This window comes from Chaetodon auriga, chromosome 10 (assembly GCF_051107435.1).
Source record: "Chaetodon auriga isolate fChaAug3 chromosome 10, fChaAug3.hap1, whole genome shotgun sequence".
Classification (NCBI taxonomy): Eukaryota; Metazoa; Chordata; class Actinopteri; order Chaetodontiformes; family Chaetodontidae; genus Chaetodon; species Chaetodon auriga.
Window position 1 is genome coordinate 1,987,501 of NC_135083.1, and position 16,806 is coordinate 2,004,306.

The window sequence follows — 16,806 nt, forward strand, 5'->3', positions numbered from 1 at the left end:
TGCGGCATGCAGCTAGCAAGCAGCTCGTGCCGCGTCTTAGCGGGATAATCCATTGTAATCCCACGCGGGAGTCGCCGGGCCCCCCCCCCCCCCACACACACACACACACGCCACTGCCTCCTCCTCCCCCCCTTCCCCTCCTTCTTTCTCTCCAGCAACCTCCCCATGGCTCTCCATCCCTTGGGACAGTAGGCCGAGGAAGAGGAGGAGGAGGAGAGGAGTGAAGGAATTAGCATCTGTTACCACTCTCGCTCAGGTTAGCTCCTCGGGGGGGGTGGAGGTGGGGGGGGCCCTCTAGCTGTCACTGCGTAGTGAAGCCGCAAATGAAAAACGACAGGGGACGACCCATTAGAGCCTCCACTCCTCCTCTCATCCCTCCATCCGTCGCTCCCTCTGTGCTCCTCTCTGCTCCTTTGTACTCCCCTCTACCCTCCTATCAGCACTCCTCTTCTTCTCCTTCTCTGTTGCTTCTTTCTTTTCATCTCGCTCCTCTCTTCCTGTCTTCTCCTCCTCTTCATCTCATTTGCTTCTCCTCTTCCTTCCTTTCATCCCTCCTCATGTTTCCACCTTTCCTCTCCTCCTCACCGTCCTGTCCTCTTCAGTCTTGTTCATGCTCTTCATCCTCTTCAGCCCTCCCCTTACTTTTCCTGCTAGTTTTACTTCTCCTCTTTCCCTCCCCCTGCTTATCCTCCTCCTCCTCCTCCTCCTCCTCCTCCTCTCTTTCCCCTCTGCAGTCCACTCAACAGCGCCCAGCCTGCTAATGACACTCAAATCGATTCACTGCTCTTAATAGCAGACAGATAATTGTAGAAATGTAAAAAGCACCACAGTTGTTTTTTGTTTTTGTTTTTTTTGTTTTTTTGGTATCAGGCCATTTGGTAAGCTGTGTGTGTGTGTGTGTGTGTGTGTGTGTGTGTGTGTGTGTGTGTGTGTCCTTGGCGTCTCCATCCTGCATTAAAATCACTGTAATCTTACTTTCTGTCTCCAGTTAAATATGAAAAACTGCCAACACTTCCTGTTCTCTTCAGAATAAAGGTCACGTTTTCTCTGTTTAGTGAATGAAATGACTTCCAGTTGAGAGGTACTTCTGTTTCTGTGAACATGTGCACATCTGATTACCAGTCTGCCCACTTTCAGACGATGTAGTACTATAAACCTACACTCAGTTGCCAGTTTTTTAGGTACACTGAGCTAAAACTCATACAGTCCTGCATTAAATCCTTCATCATGTCTATGATGTTCAAGGTTTCTTGGAGCTCTTTTATAAAGGCATTGATTCACCTTTGTGGTTGCTTTGGAGCTGCAGTTCGTGCTGCTGTTGGTCTGTATTGGGTTGGACAAAATAGTAGAAACACCTTCAGTGTAAGTGAATACAAGTCAGACTGGTGGAGAGAGTCTGCGGTGAAGGATCACTGAGGAGATAAGAACTCGGTGAAGCGTTGAACCTGGCTGTGTTTTATTCACAAAGGCTTCGGCTCTTGGTGCCATTAAAAAAATGATCAGCTCTTAATGGCGGCTTTCTGCAGATGCCCTGCGTGACCTTTTCAGTTTACACAGTAAAATGAAAACCGTTTAACCTCGGCTGCATGTAAAGACTCATTCCTGCGAATAGCTTTTCACTTTAACCGTGAATACCATAAAAACCCCAATTGATTATTTTCCAGCGCAGAAAACACTTAATCCGGCGTGAAGACCGTCGGTTCAGCCAGGACACAAGTTCAGCACAGTGATCTGCTGCCTGACGAAGGTCAGAGCGCCCTGTTCTCCCAGGGGTCATTGCTGTGTCCTGTACCATGTGACCATGCGACCGTGTGACGCACATATCGCATACATACACCCACATGAACTCACACATACATACAGAGTGAAGAGCAGGGTCGCATAATGCAGCCTGTGACAGACGCAGAATGAGACAAACCTCTCTGTTCACACACACACACACACACACACACACACACACACACCAGGTCACACTGTGTGTCCTGCTGGAACCAAGAGAGGGCAGCAGCTTGACATTTGAAGCAATAAATCAGGATGCAGCTGAACATGAAGCCTGTGTGAGACGTTTGCTGCTGCTGACCTGCTGATTATTAACGATCATTAGGAAAACCGGTCTGTGCTCGTGGACTGTGTGTGCTGTCATGTGACTCGATAAAGGAGTGAGGAAGAAGAAGTCGGACAGAGCGAGAGGAGGCGAGAGGCTTGCAGCAAATGGAGAGCTGTGCCACGGGAGAGGAGAACTGACATGAGGAGAAATAAATGGAGAGGACGGGGAGGAGGCAGACTTTATTTCCACCTCAGCAGGGATTGTTTGCCAGTGGAAGCGGGGGTCCTCCCCCTCGGGCTACTGTTTACATGGCCTTTATTTCTCCACCGCATTAAAGAAACAATCTGCCTAATTAATGCCGGGGTTTTTAATCTGCCCGGCCTGTTCGAGTCAATGCACAAGTGGCCCCATCACTACAATAGAGACATTGATTTGTTGCGCTCTCCCTCGTGTGCGCCTGAAATGTAAAATATCTTGCAACGATTATTAAATCACATTGATTGAAACGCGCTCCTCCGCTCCTGTTCAGAGCTCCTCTCAGGTGATATACGTCTCATTTTTTAATCAAAGGGCCGTTGCTCTCAAGTTCACGTGGAGGTTTATCTTCTGTCTAATTAGAAATGACTGCGAGTGGACTCGGCGTGCCGTTTGGTGGGAGCCTGGCTCCAGAGGCCCTCACGGTTTTCCCTGTGAAGCCAAGCACCAGCAGGCTCTGGTATCGTGGTCTTTGCTCAGTTCGAGCTCCACAGCAACAGTCAGAAGTGGTTTTATCACGCAAACCTTTTTTCTCCAATGATCTATACTGTTATATGTGCTGTAATCACCATCTGTGCTAAAGCAGCTCATCATTGATCTGCTGTATGGCAGCACGCTTTCAATAATTCACTGCATGTTTGATGTTGCTTAATTGTATTGTTGGTGTTCACAGCATCAGTCGGCACATGGACTACGAGGAAGAGAGCTACTGGAAGATGAGCGTTTGAGCTTTTTCCACCGTTCGTGTTCTGTGCAGCTTGGATCTTCTTCCCTCTGCCTGCGCTTTAAGTGCTGATTGATGTGATTTCAAGTAGAATTTTTCTTTTAGAAGATGTTTCATGTGGCGTCCCCGTGGTTAAAGGGTTACGATCCGGAACTCCAACCACAGCGTCCCTGGTGTGAGTCCAGCTCAGGACCTTTGATGCATCTCATTCCTCCATCTCCCTCATTTCCATTCATCTCCCCTACAGATGAAATATGTGTTAAAGGCATAGAAAAACTTCAGACTGAAGCTGTTTTATCACATTTATAATACATTTGACATCGCAGGCATTCAGAGTTGAGTCCACAGCCTGTTGTGATCAGGGACACTTTGACTGATATGGACAGTGAACCAGTGAACTCCTACATGTGTGGTTGAAGAGTCTGAGCCAGCGGAACAGTCAGGTGTCACAGAGAAGTTATTTCATGTATCTCTGTTACTGCAGGGTCCAAATGGCCCAACAAACTGCGAATTTCCCCTCCTGGTCCCGGTTTTGTGCTTCGTCTCTGAACTCTGCAGAGAAACAGGCTGAAACAGACGATGACAGCAGGCACAACGTGAGCGTGAATTCATTCTGCTTTAGCACTCATGGCTTTAGGTTTAAGGACAGGACATCTGCTGCACTGGAAAAGATTTCTGCGATGTAAATCAGAGTCTGGCGACGTGATTGAGCGTAATGGAGACGCTGCCGTTCAGAGCAGATCAGATCCTGGTGAAATCCAAAATCTGAAGAGAGTGAGCTCCACATCCAGAATGTTTGAAGCAACTTAGCGCCAGTCTCTTCATCCTCTTGTTCACACAATCATCTGAGTGTCAGCAGGCTGATGGTCTTTGTCTTTTTTCCACCCTTCACTCGAGTGACAAACCAGGAGCGAAGTGAAATGAAAAGACGGAATCGAGCGTGATTTACGATCTGTTTGCCGCCCGCCTGCGCGCCGCTTCCAGCCAACAGCTTGACAGTTAATACGACCGTTTGCACGCCGTGAACACAGAAACACGCACACACTCTTACTCGTGTTTGACAAATCGTACACACACGGTGATGGAGACGTGTGCTGCCAGGCCGGCTGATGCAGCATCTTCCTCGTCCCCCCGGTGGATTGTGGGTTGAGCGATGATTGACTGTCCAAGTCTCGGTCCACCTGTCCCGCTTCTCTTTGGGGACACGTAGGCTTTCCGCTCTCTGCGTGTGTGCGTGTACGTGCACGCACGCGTGTCCTTGACATGAGAGGACGTTTGCCCTCTTAAACACACCGGGTGCCCCCTGTGCCGCGGGGCCCCTCAGGCTGCGGGAAACGCCAAACACTGCCGTGCATCGCAGTCACTGTAGTTCTGCCCAGAGACTGGACGAGAGGGAGGACGGGCGGAGGGGAAGGACAGATGGCAGCGGGCGGAGGAGGAGAGGCGCTGATGTAGGTAGAGAGGCTTTTCTGCAGGTGAAAGGTCGCGTTTTAGCCTCCCTCCAGCGTGTCCTTGAGAAATGAACCCCGCTTTGTCTGCCGTCGAGTGTTGAGTCATGAAGAAGTGGCGCTGAAGGCTTCTCTCTACATGAAACACACCACAGCTGCAGTCTGCTCGCCGTGCTTATGATAGAGACTAACAGCATAAAAATGTGTCAAAACGTACGTAAAAACATTTTCCCAGCCTGCCGCAGCAGCTTCTGTTCATCTGTATGTTCAGAATATTTAACTCAAGTGTTGATCCACCGAGGAATCATGACGGAGCAGTGTGGGAGTAGCATATTTAGCTGTTCTGAGTGTTTGGGACTACACATGCTTACATTAGTGAATCTGCGTGAATGGATTTCTCATTTTTAAGCACGAATCCTAAACATCACCAGATTTTCACAGTAAACTGAATATTGGACTTGAAGACGTCACCATGGGCTTCAGGAAATGATCAGCAGCGGTCAAGCTAGTAGCTAAAAGGCTATTAGGGCAGCTAACTGAGCTGAACTCATCCACCTGAATGTCAAATCTTCATACGTTAAACCAGTTTTTCCCAAAGCAGGAGTGATGAAACGCAAAGCCGAGCGAGTGCAAACAAACATGCAGATAATCATAAATAACAAATGAAGGCTGCGTCCTTGGAAACACTGAGTTGTGTTAGATGAAGCTGTTAAATGATCGAGTGTAAACTGTGTTACGGAAAGCATCTTGTGTAAACTCTGTCGCTAACATATTTACTGCCAGATTACTTCAAGTTTCTGTGTCTGAGCATCATGGAACATGTAACTCCGTCCAGAGTCAGATGCATGAATGGCTGCATTGTGCGGCACTGGTCTGTGTGGCGGAATGAATCTGTTTTATTTGCGTCATAACTCTTGAATTTTGGTGTCGTGACCTGCGGAGAAACAGCCTGAAGTGACTGACGATAATGTTTCATGTGGTGTTTTACAGCCGCCTTTTCAAGTGGTTAATCCTGACGGCGCAGGAGAGCAAGCGCTGGTGTTAACCGTCCTCTTCTGCTGCGTTTACAAAGGTCATGTACAAACACAGCTCGCTGTGCGCACAGGGATGATTCTGACTGGGCTGCATATGGAGAGAGGAGGGGGGCAAAAGAGGAGGACAAGTCAGACCACGTGGTCAAAAGTATGTGGACACCTGAGTGTCCGGTGTGACTGTTGAGCGTCTCATTGTCATGTTGAAACCAGCCCTTCCCAAACCTTTACCACAACACTGGAAGTCTGCATCCTGCCGCAGTAAAGCCCCGAAAACTGAAAAAATCAAGGGTTTATCTGAAGCATTGAATATTACTGACTCCAGAGCAGCTGTGACGCTGCGTTAGCCATAATAAAACAGAGCGAGATACTTTCATAAGCTGACCTGAGAACAGCTCAGAGTCAATATATTTCATGTTTTTCCTCATCGGCTTCTTTGATTTCTGTAAATATCTGCTTCGTGTGAATCTGATGCAGCGACATGTTTCACGGTCTGGGAAAGCGAGGATGGAGGTTCACCAGCGTGTGAACACATGACTGGATGAAGGAGATTAACGTGGACTCACAGACACTTTGTTTGCTAATTATTCTGTTGTTTTACATTCAGACTGTTTTGGAATCGGTGTCGCAAGAAGCTGATGCAGAAAATGTTTCAGGGTCCGAAAGATTTGGCTTCAGTGGAGCTAAGAGGCCTAAACCAAAAGTACACAGAAGTATGTGAACATGCAGGATTAATGTCCTCCAGCAGGACAGACGTCACAGGATAAAACAACACGCTGTCGAGCCTTTCGTCCTCGACAGTCTGCTTCTGTCAAACCAGACGATATCGTGGAGTCTGAAGAGACGAAAGAGAGGCCGGACCGCTGCTTCCTGCTTCTGTCTGAGTCAGAGAGGGATGAAGAGTGGAGGTAGAGGATGAGGAAGGCTGCAGCTTGTCTGTGCCTCAGTAGAGAAAAACAGTTTAGCAGGAGGAAGGAGGAAGGAGGAAAAGAGGAGGGAGCTGAGGAGAGAGCAGAGGTGCTGTGTCGTCTGGAGGGATGGCGGCGGTGGCGGTGGTCCTGCTGCTGAGGGGGGATTTGTGTGGAAGCGGCAGGAATTAGGTTGGCCTTCGCCTCCACGCATGAATACTCCTTACGCACTCAGAACACACTCCCATGCTTTCCTCCCTCCAGGTCTCAGGGCCTCCCTCGCACTCCTCCCTCTCCTCTCCCCTTTTATCCATCCCTCTCCCTCAAATTCAAATTCATGCTTTATTAGCACAGCCGTATGGACGATGAAGCCGAGTCAGGTTGTACATACACGCTTCTTAAGGAGACTGATGCATGTACTCTGTTTGCTGTACTCCGTACTTCATAATACTGCGAACGAATACGTGATGATTGGACGCATTCCAGCATTTTGATGGAGAAGAAGAGAAGAGGAAGAATAAAAATCTAAAAACCTCCCACGTGCCTGCCCCTTCGCCTCAGTCTCCCTCCCATCCCCCATCTCAATCCTCCCTCATCCTCTCCTCCTCCTCCTGCTGCTGCTGCTGCCCCCACCCCCGAGCCATGACCCCCTCCCTCCCTCCCTCCCTCCCCCCTCCCCTCTCCCCTGCCTCCTCCTCCTGACCTCTTTCCTTCTGCCTGGCTGTACCTCCCTCGATAGTGTGTCGCCCTCTCCCTCTTTAGCTCTCTCTACCCATCTCTCCCTCTCTCCATGCAGTGGTTTGGACTCCACCCCTCCCTCTCTCCTCCCTCCTCCCCCTCCCTCCCCCGCTGAACGAATGACACAGTCGATACCATCTTCAGCCCCCTCTCTCTTTCTCTTTCTATTACTTTCCTTCCTTCAGTCCAGCGACTGCAGGGTTTTTTGCAGTTGACTCATTCAGATGACCTCCTCTTCCTCTTTTGCCTCTCCCTCCTCGTCTCTTTCCTCCAATCATCTGTAATTGGAGCCGCTTTCTGTTTCTATTTCAACTCATTCATCCGATCTTTCTGCTCTGTCTCATTCAGTTTCCCTCTGTGTTCATCAGTCAGATTCTCCTCATTCATCGCTCTCCATCTTCTTGTACGTTTGTGATGCTGGGAAGCTGCGGTGCATCTTCTCTTTTTAGTCAGCAAACTCATAAATTGGGGTAGAGGCTGTTTAAAATGTGAGCAGTTCCTCCATCCTCCTCCTCTGTCTGTGTGCGAGAGGCAAAGCTTCACTGTGTGTGTGCATGTGGGACTATGGACCAGTCGTCTCTTCACGACAATAAAAGTTAACAGCCAGGCGGACAGGCATCCATCCTGCCTGCCAGCCTGCTTGGCACACACCATTTATTCCATGATCACTTATTTATTAGCCTGTCTGCCTGAACAGAGCTGCAGACAGAGATGGAGAGAAGAGGATGTTGAACCTGCTTTGGCAGTAAATACTGAAGCATTTGACTCCAGTGAAGCTCCTGTGTTTCATGAGTCCGTTCAGAGCTGCGCTACAGTTAGCAAAGTTTTATGAAGTCATTTTCAAAGACCGGGCCAGTGGTCCCTGCCGGACCCCTCACAGAGCGGCACTGTCTGCTCCGGCCTCTTCATGAAGTTAGCAGTTAGCAGTTCAATGCAAAGTTCCCACTTTAAAGCTCCCAGCTGGTTCCATTTCAGTAACAGTTTAAGGCCTAAAGAGGTCGAATTATCCAATCATCTCATCTAAAGACCCCTCAGATCCATGTCGTAGCCCCTTGAGGGGGATCTGAGCCGTATGCTGGGGTCAAGACTGCATGCAACTAGACCGATTTTGAGATGATTCTGTCGTGTCTGACGGATTATCGGCAACAATCAGTTTGTCTGCAGCTTTAAACTGAAATTCATACACTGTCCACTGAGGTGGCATCAACAACGACGGCGGGCGAAGAGGGTGTCACCTTCATTCAGACAAAGTGGGAGGAAGACGAGCCTGGCGACGATGATGAGGAGGGCTGTGTGTGGAGGCGGGGGAGGGGGAGGGGCCTCCGTCATATTGCAGGGTGTTGACTGTGTTATTGTCTGGCCGGGCTGCAGACTGGATGGGTTTAATCAAATGAAGAGAGCTGCTCTCTCTCCAGCTCCGCTCGACTCATGCAGCCTCTCTGAGGACTCGCTGCACTTCACATGAAACCTCCTGAAGCTCTGGAGAAGCTGCCGGAAGCATTCAGCAGTCAGCACGCAGCTCAAGGCTTTAGAATAATAAGAGTTTTCTTCCCTCCTGCAGACAGTTGGACATTATTTCCTCGCCGTCAGTCCTGCTGCCTGCAGGAAGACGCTAACTGTCCCCCAGGTCCATTCCAGCTGTGAGACAGTCCAGATTTCCTGCTCAGTGATTCAGTTCTTTCCTCCTTCCAGAGGTGTACACAATAACGTGAGCACAGTAAATGTTCTGCAGCGAATGACATCAGAGGGAAGCTGGTGGTTTGTGCCGCTGTCGTGTTGTCATAGCAGGTTGGGCGTTAATGGAGAAAAGATGGAGAATTTATTTTTTTTCAAACATGAACAGAAGCGTAAAGTTAATAAGAAGCTCATTCACAGATTTGGCTGCCTCATGAAGGAAGAAAACAGCCGTGAAATTATTGCACAAACACAAAGTGCGTTTACATCAGTGTGTGTGTGTGTGTGTGTGTGTGTGTGTGTGTGTGTGTGTGTGTGTGTGTGTGTGTGTTCAGCACAGCGCCGGTTAACAGCAGTCATATGACATCTGTAATGTTAATGACCAGTTCACACAGAATAAGAGCTCTCTGTAATCAGCCTCTAAAAATACAGGCTGAGTTTTTGCTGTAATTATGTTGCTGTCACACCAATAATGTTCCTCATGTCACATGTTCCCTCCACAACACACACACACACACACACACACACACACACACACACACACACACACAGGAAGGATTAGAGTAAGATGATGCACATAGCATCGTGTTGCTTATAGGCTTCTACTTTGAGAACACGCTTTATTTTTGGGGATTCTTCTTCTGCAGTTTGGTCACTTCGTGTCAACATCGTCCAGTTTTTAGGACTTAAACTTTCCTGAAGGAACACGGAGTCACAAGCCTTCTTCGCTGCTTTATGCTAAAGAAAACCCAGGTGGGAAAAGGCTGGAGATATGTCTTTGGCTCTCTGAAACTTTGTTTGTGTAACAGAAATAACGAGATGGAGTAAAAGAGACAGAGTTTTTATAAAGCAAGCAGAGGTCAGTGTGAAGAAACTCGGACGTTGTGAAAAAGCTGAATGTGAGCAGAGCAGCTCGCCAACAGCGCTGAACGGTTAAAACACCACTGAGGGCAGAGTATGAAAGTGTGATGGTGCGTGTGCGTGCGTGTGTGCGTGCGTGCGTGCGTGCGTGCGTGCGTGCGTGCGTGCGTGCGTGCGTGCGTGCGCATGTGTGTGTCGTCACATCCCGCCGAGCGCGGCAGCTCAGCAGCAGAGAAATGTGTTTTCCAGCGAGCGAACTTGAACGTGTCTGTCTCCTTTCAGAGGATTCATCATCAGAGAGCTGCAGCGGGAACGGCCTGCCCGCCCTGACCCCGCCCTCCTCCGCTGTAACCGACGCTGCCATAGTCAGGGAGACCGAGGTCATCAATGGCAACGGCGGCCCCGCCCCGCTGGACTTCAGCACGCCCACTTCCTCCTCCTCCTCGTCCGAGGACCAGCAGCCGATGAACCTGAGCGACCCGCCCCCCCAGCGCCTGCCGCTGTCCGCCTCTCACCTGCCCGTCACCGTGTCGGCGGCGGCCGCAGCGCTGCTCGGCGCTCTGCACCCCAACGCGCCCGAGGAGCTCCGCAGGAAGTACCCGCTGGCCGCCAAACCTCCCCTGGCTCCGCACCCGGCGCTGCCGCTGCCGCACACACACACGCTTCACACACACAATGCACACACTCCCAACACACACTCCCAGTCCCACACACACGCTGCAGAGCTGCGACTGGACCGAGACGGCAGGGAGTACGGGGGCAAGGTGAGACGCCAGCTTTAAACTCACATTTAAGTTTAGGAACAGAGTGTTAATCTGCCTTAAAGAAACAGTCTGATGTTTGGGGAAACGAGCTCGAGGAGAAGGTACCACTCACCTGTGTGTGAGTATGAAGCTACGCTAGCAGCCAGGTATCTCACCTGGAAGCAGGCATTGTCCAACAGCAGTTTAGCTTCTGTAGAGCGGTGAGTGTCGTTGTGACACTTCACTGAAGAAAGAAATGAGATATAAGGTGTTCGTTTGTGGGCTGGAGAGCTGCTTCAGGTGGGTTATTTACCTGCTGGCTTCATGTGGACTAAACAAACACACACTGCTATCAAAGTGAAGCACATTTCCCCAAAATGTTGAACTAAAGCAAACCTGAGCCGCAGCGATGTTCAGTGTGATGTTCATACATGGAGTTAGTGAGAAGCTGATGTCAGTGTGGACAGGTGTAACCTGTTTGCATACCTGGTGAGGACTGAACCCATCAGAGAATAACAGCATTACAGGCTGCAGCTTTTCCATTTGCACTGAAATCTAATGTTTCCATAGAGAAAACTGAATATCCAGGCAGATAAAGTAACGGTGCTGAATGTTCTGTGGCATCTGTTGTTGGGAAGGTGAAGGTTATGACATGAAGACGAGCTAACAAAGCGGCCGAGTGCATTAGTCCTGCTCCTCCTCGGCTTCCTGCTCCTGTCTGAGAACAGGCTCGTTTTTCTCTTTCAGAAAAGCCCATTTGCTTCCATTTATTCACACTGAAATAATCTGAGAGTAAACACGAAACTTTCATTTGATTTAGTTAATTGCCACTTCCACGTCGTCTTATTTGGGCCGTCTTTGTTGAAACATGAAAGGCCCGCACAGTCCTTTGTAAAGAGAAGTCACCGAATGGAAGAAGAAAATGAAAAGATGGAGGAGAGACGGAGAGAGGAGGTGCAGGGTGACCAGATGAGATCTGTCTCCTTCCTTCCTCCTCTCAGCGTCTTTGTATGGAGCTGAATAGCAGAACCTGACAAACAAAACACGCCGGCCTTGAAGGGAACACATTACTGCCAGAGAGTCTGCCCGGACCACACAAACACACAAACACACACGCACACACACACACACGCAGCGACACGCAGCGACGTACCAGCCGAGAAGCCTCGACGCTCCGTCAAACCCGCACAAACACGATGTATCTAATGTTTGACCTCATCAGCATCGTTGATTTTTGTAAAAATCCGCTTTGAAACGAGACCAACAGTCAGATTCAGGACAGAGAAAAACAGGAAATCCTCACGCTGAGGAGGCCAGAGCCATTATTGATTAATTATCCAAGGAGCCGCCGATTGATATTCTGCTCATCGGCTTGTCGTTGAGGCAGGTTAATATGGCCTCAGCGTTAGAAGAATATTATAGGAAGCTAACGTTAACAGATTGAGAATTAACAGTTGTCAAAACTATAAAAAGATAATTACAGCGTGTGATGAAATTATATGAGCAGGCAGGTGAATTAAAGCTTCGTCAAGCAGCTCGAAGACTGTGAGTGCAGAGCAGGAGAGGCCGTTAGGAGGCTGAGATGACGAGATGCAGTCAGTAAACACATCACACTGGAACCTGAGCGCAGGTGAGCTGTCCTCGCTGGACCGTGCCACGCCTGCCACACGGCCTCCTCCAGTCCAGACGCAGCAGACGCTATTAATTTGATATTTGAAGATGAGTCTTTGTTCCTTTCAGGACGTTTTCATTGGCCGGCTGATCCTAATGAGGACACATAGAGATACAGATAGATGGACTTACTGCATGTGTGTGTTCAGTCCCCTCAGTACAGTTCGGGCGGCAGCTACGACAGCGTGAAGATGGACCTGAGCGCCGAGGACCTGACCATGGGTCGCCACGGCAGCCAGGTGGCCCCCGACGATGACGACGACGACCACGACGACCACGACGACAACGACAAGATCAACGACACGGAGGGAGTGGATCCCGAGAGACTAAAGGCCTTCAATGTAAGTCAGCGCGTTGGGTCGGACCCAAAGTCTGAAGAGCCGACACACACACACACACACACACACACACGCACTCACCTGCACACACACAACAAAGCCCCACACGTCAGTTTTTTATACGAACAGCTGATCAGTTTCATCCCCTTTAGCTCATCGTTTTGGTTTGTTCAGCACATTTGCTGTCAGTGTTTTTGTCAGTTGGTTTGTAAACGACCTGGAGAAGCAGCGTTTGTGCAGCTCCACCCACCACGCCATGAAAGCCTCCACCTCGCCACGTTTCTCTAACAGCTGTGTCGTTGTCCTGCAGATGTTCGTGCGTCTGTTTGTGGATGAGAACTTGGATCGGATGGTTCCCATCTCCAAACAGCCCAAGGAGAAGATCCAGGCCATCATCGAGTCCTGCAGCAGACAGTTCCCAGAATTCCAGGAACGCGCCCGAAAGCGCATCCGCACCTACCTCAAATCCTGCCGACGCATGAAGAAGAACGGCATGGAGGTACAGTAGCTGCTGGTCTCAGCTCTTTCTGTTCCTAACGTGTTTTCATCAAGCGTTCACTATAACTAATAACGAAGCAGAAACGTCTTGTTTTGTCCTGCAAACAGTCCCAAACCTAAAGATATTCAGGTCAGAATTATATGAACAGACAAAAGAAACAAATCCTCAGACTGCAGAAGCTGGACTGATCGATTGATCAATCAATCAATCAATTTTCTGTCACACTGATTGACGAGTGGTGTGAGGACTGTGCATCCTTCCTGGAGGTCTGAGCGCGTTCTGTCTGTTACTCGTTGAAGTAGATGAATAAAGGTGGTCAAACAGTGCTCTGTGATCATGTCTGTGTGTTTCTATATTCCCAGCATGACTTGAACGCAGCACTGGGCAGTTTGGGGATGTGATTCAGTCTGAGCTGTGCAGACGTTTTAGTGTCGATGGGCTCTGTGACAGTGACCTCGTACCTGCTGTCAGAGTCTCATTGAACAGTGACATTAATGCCGTCAGCCTCATCTTCATCTTCATCTTCATCCTGAAAACACTCCTCCATGTGACTGAAAGTAAAACACTGAGGCAGTTTTTTTCTTTATGTTGGAACACATCATGTGCGTGTGGTTCAGCCTTTGTTTCTGTGCTTCCGTTCTACAGTTTACACGCAGCACAAAAGCTTGTTTGATCCAGGAGGTCTGGTTGATTCAGCCAGTAGTTCCCATAATGCACTGCTGGCCTTGCTTCTTTTGTCACTCTGTGGGCTCGTCAGGTGGAACTCGAGCTTCTGTCGGTGAAATGTTCTCCATTGTTGCTCCGCATGTTGAAGTGCCTCACAGGAACAAAAGAGGGAACCTTTCAGAAAGCTTCCACTTCACAGAGAATCAAATGCAGATGCAGAGTAAACAGGTCGCAGGGATTCGGAGCATTAAATCAGAGCCACAGCGTTCAGACGTCCTGCAGCACGATGCCCACCGACACCTCGCGCTGATGGAGGGTCAGAGCTGCTCTGGTGGCACGGAGGGTTCGATGCTGCGGCTGGCTGCTTCGCGCTGCACGTTCACGTCTGCGGACGAACATGCAAACATGCGCCAGCGTGCTGAGAACACTTATCCTCTGAGAAAACCTTTGTTCTTTGTTCTGCAGGCCTTTCATCAGTTTGAGTGGCAGAAATACGCGACGTGATTGGTTATTCCCCCCAGTGTTCATCAGTTCATCTGCGTCCTGCTGTTCTGATTTCGATATTGTCCAGAAATCATCATGAATGTTAATTACCGTCTGCTTTTTATTCAGGAACAGAAGGAGAATAAAAGGTTGTAAAGATTCATAATTTGTTGAAATTATCTTGGTTTTCCTCCCTGATTCTCGAAAAGAAAAGTGATAATATGATGATTATGTGTTTAAAATGCGATGTTTGCCTCGTCTTCAGCATCAGACTGTAACTTTCACTGCAGCCTGGGCGACGAGCAACAAACAATTATCATCTTTTGTGAAAAGATGAGAAAAATGTGGCTGTAAATGAGCTGTAACTATAGAAACAACATGCTCCAGTCAATTTATTTCAGTTTGCAGATGTGACACAGTGCGCAATGTCTTAATAGAAGAACTAACGAAGACTCTGCAGCGTGTGTGCGGCTGCTTCAGGTCAGACGCGTATCAAATTGAATTTCCTCCAGAGGATTAATGAAGTAGTGCCTCCTCTTCAAAACAGTGAGTGAAACGTCCAGATGTGTTCCGTTAATACGGTTCACACTCGATAACAAGACATCAGCAGGAACCAGCAGTGACACGCGATTAATACACTGCAATCTTAACGAGTAATTAAAAAATAATGGCGGGCTTTAACAAAGAGCCTCATGCTGTGAGGAAGCTCGTCCGGACGCTGACTGCTCCTCGCCGACACGCTGAGCGTCCACATGTCAACATGAAGACTTTGAGCTGCCGGATAAACTTTACTAAATGTTCCAGGCGTGATGTGGAGGCTGGTCTCAGTTTGGGAGCGTTAGCTGTGAGCAGTGACAGCACACAGTCTGACGGGCGAGAGGAGCAGGCACTGAAATGCCTCTGCTGCCCCCCGGTGGTCGAACACGATGCTGCACCGTGTGACGGTCAGCAGGCCTCACGTTCAGATACAGAAACATCTGGAATATTACAGCTGTGATACACTGGAGAGCAAAGTCACTGTAGGCCTCAAAACAGAGGAAATCATCAGAAGAAGAATCAGTGAAGCTGAGCAGGAATCATTTTAGGGCACAGCTGTGAAGCTGTTAACAGGTAAAAGTGGAAACTGGATGTTTGTCGTCAGTGAAGCTCGTCAGTCAGCAGCTGAGAGCGTTCAGTGCTGTTCAGAATTAAACTGCAGCGTGAGGAGAGTCCTCCATCTTTAGATGAGAGTCTCTGTCGTTAGCATGTTAGCATCACCTGTTGCTGTCAGTGATGTGATTCCATGTCGCCGCTCTGTCGCGTGCAGACTCGTCCGACTCCACCTCACCTCACCTCAGCCATGGCCGAGAACATCCTGGCCGCCGCCTGTGAGAGCGAATCACGCAACGCCGCCAAGAGGATGCGCCTCGAAGCCTATCACGTGAGTCTGTCGCATGTGTGCGCGCGTGTGTGTGTGTGTGCGTATGTGTGTGCGTGTGCCGTACCGTAACGTTTCCTGTTTGCTCCTCCAGGATGAGCAGATCTGTGTGGACAAGCCGTCCGGCGGCGGAGGTCTGAGGGAGCCGGCGTCCCTCGCTCACTCCGCCTACTCCCTGGCCGCCTCCGCCTTCTCCTCCCAGGACCCCCAGCTCTACATCAACGGCGCCGGACTCAGCTACGGTTACCGTGGATACCCGGGCCTGGGCGCTGCCATGCAACACCCCGTTTCCTTGACGACCGGCGCCGCCGCGCAGAGCAACGGTGAGGATGGGAGAGGGGTGGGGGACAGAGGAAGAGGGTCTTAATGGAGACAGAGACAAGACAAAGTAATGAGAAGGACGAGCGAATAAGAGAGGAGGGAGGGAGAAATGAGATGGACAGCAGGAGATGAAGGAGGAGAGGGGAGCAGACAGCAGCAGATGGGAGATTAAAGATGGAGTCCTAGAGTCAAAGTCTGCTTTCAAGCTGAGAAGACCTTTTGTCTCTTTGTGTCCATCAGTTTCTAATGGTTTCAGTTGTGGTACACCTGGAGAACACCTGCGCATCACTGCAGCAAGGTGAAAGTTCAACTGCTGCAGGTCAGCAGAAACAGGATCACTCTGCTAACATCTGATGTAGATGCCTACAGTGTTTACATGTATGAGCATAACCACTGACAGCTCAGACACAGGTGTCACATGTCAGGCGGGGGGGGGGGGGGGGGGTCATCACTGCCGCCATGTTTCTCTTCACTCATCAGCTTCATTACTGAGACAGAGCTGGAAAAAAGGCTTTATTAGATGTTTGTGAGTCTCTCTGCAGCTTCCTTTGACCACACACACGATCCACACGCACCAACACTCAATACCGTGATCAACAAACCTCCGTCCACAAGGGGGCGATGTACTCTGCAGAAACTCTAAAGAAATATCACTTAAAAATAAATAAAATTATCTGCCAACAGAACAGGAAATGATCAAAAACCTACACAGAATAAAAACAAGCACATTTGTCTAGATACAAAGAAGTTCTGACTTCAGCTTTGTGTCGATCAAACAGCTTCAGAGTTCGAGAAGTTCGAAGAACCAGAAGTAGAATCTCAGGAAGAAGTTCTGAAGTGTGATTCAGATGATGAAGGACAAAAAGCTTGAAGCAGGTGGAATGATTGACATAAGAACTGAAGGTCTTGTTGTCTTAATGATCACAGTAAGTGATCAGCTGTTAGCAGAAGCTCGCGGCGTCCGTCGCTCGTTACCTGAGCA

At 49.4% G+C, this 16,806-nt stretch overlaps 1 protein-coding gene across 2 annotated transcripts in view; it reads left to right on the forward strand.

Moving 5' to 3' along the window:
- The window catches only part of LOC143326537 (nucleolar protein 4-like), a 131,495-nt gene that overhangs the window by 106,500 nt on the left and 8,189 nt on the right, over positions 1–16,806 (forward strand). For both annotated transcript variants that reach the window (XM_076740141.1, XM_076740142.1), the window contains 5 exons: positions 9,969–10,450; positions 12,250–12,441; positions 12,749–12,937; positions 15,393–15,506; positions 15,598–15,826. In XM_076740141.1, the coding sequence (XP_076596256.1) occupies positions 9,969–10,450; positions 12,250–12,441; positions 12,749–12,937; positions 15,393–15,506; positions 15,598–15,826 (1,206 nt within the window). The remainder of the gene's footprint in view (positions 1–9,968; positions 10,451–12,249; positions 12,442–12,748; positions 12,938–15,392; positions 15,507–15,597; positions 15,827–16,806) is intronic.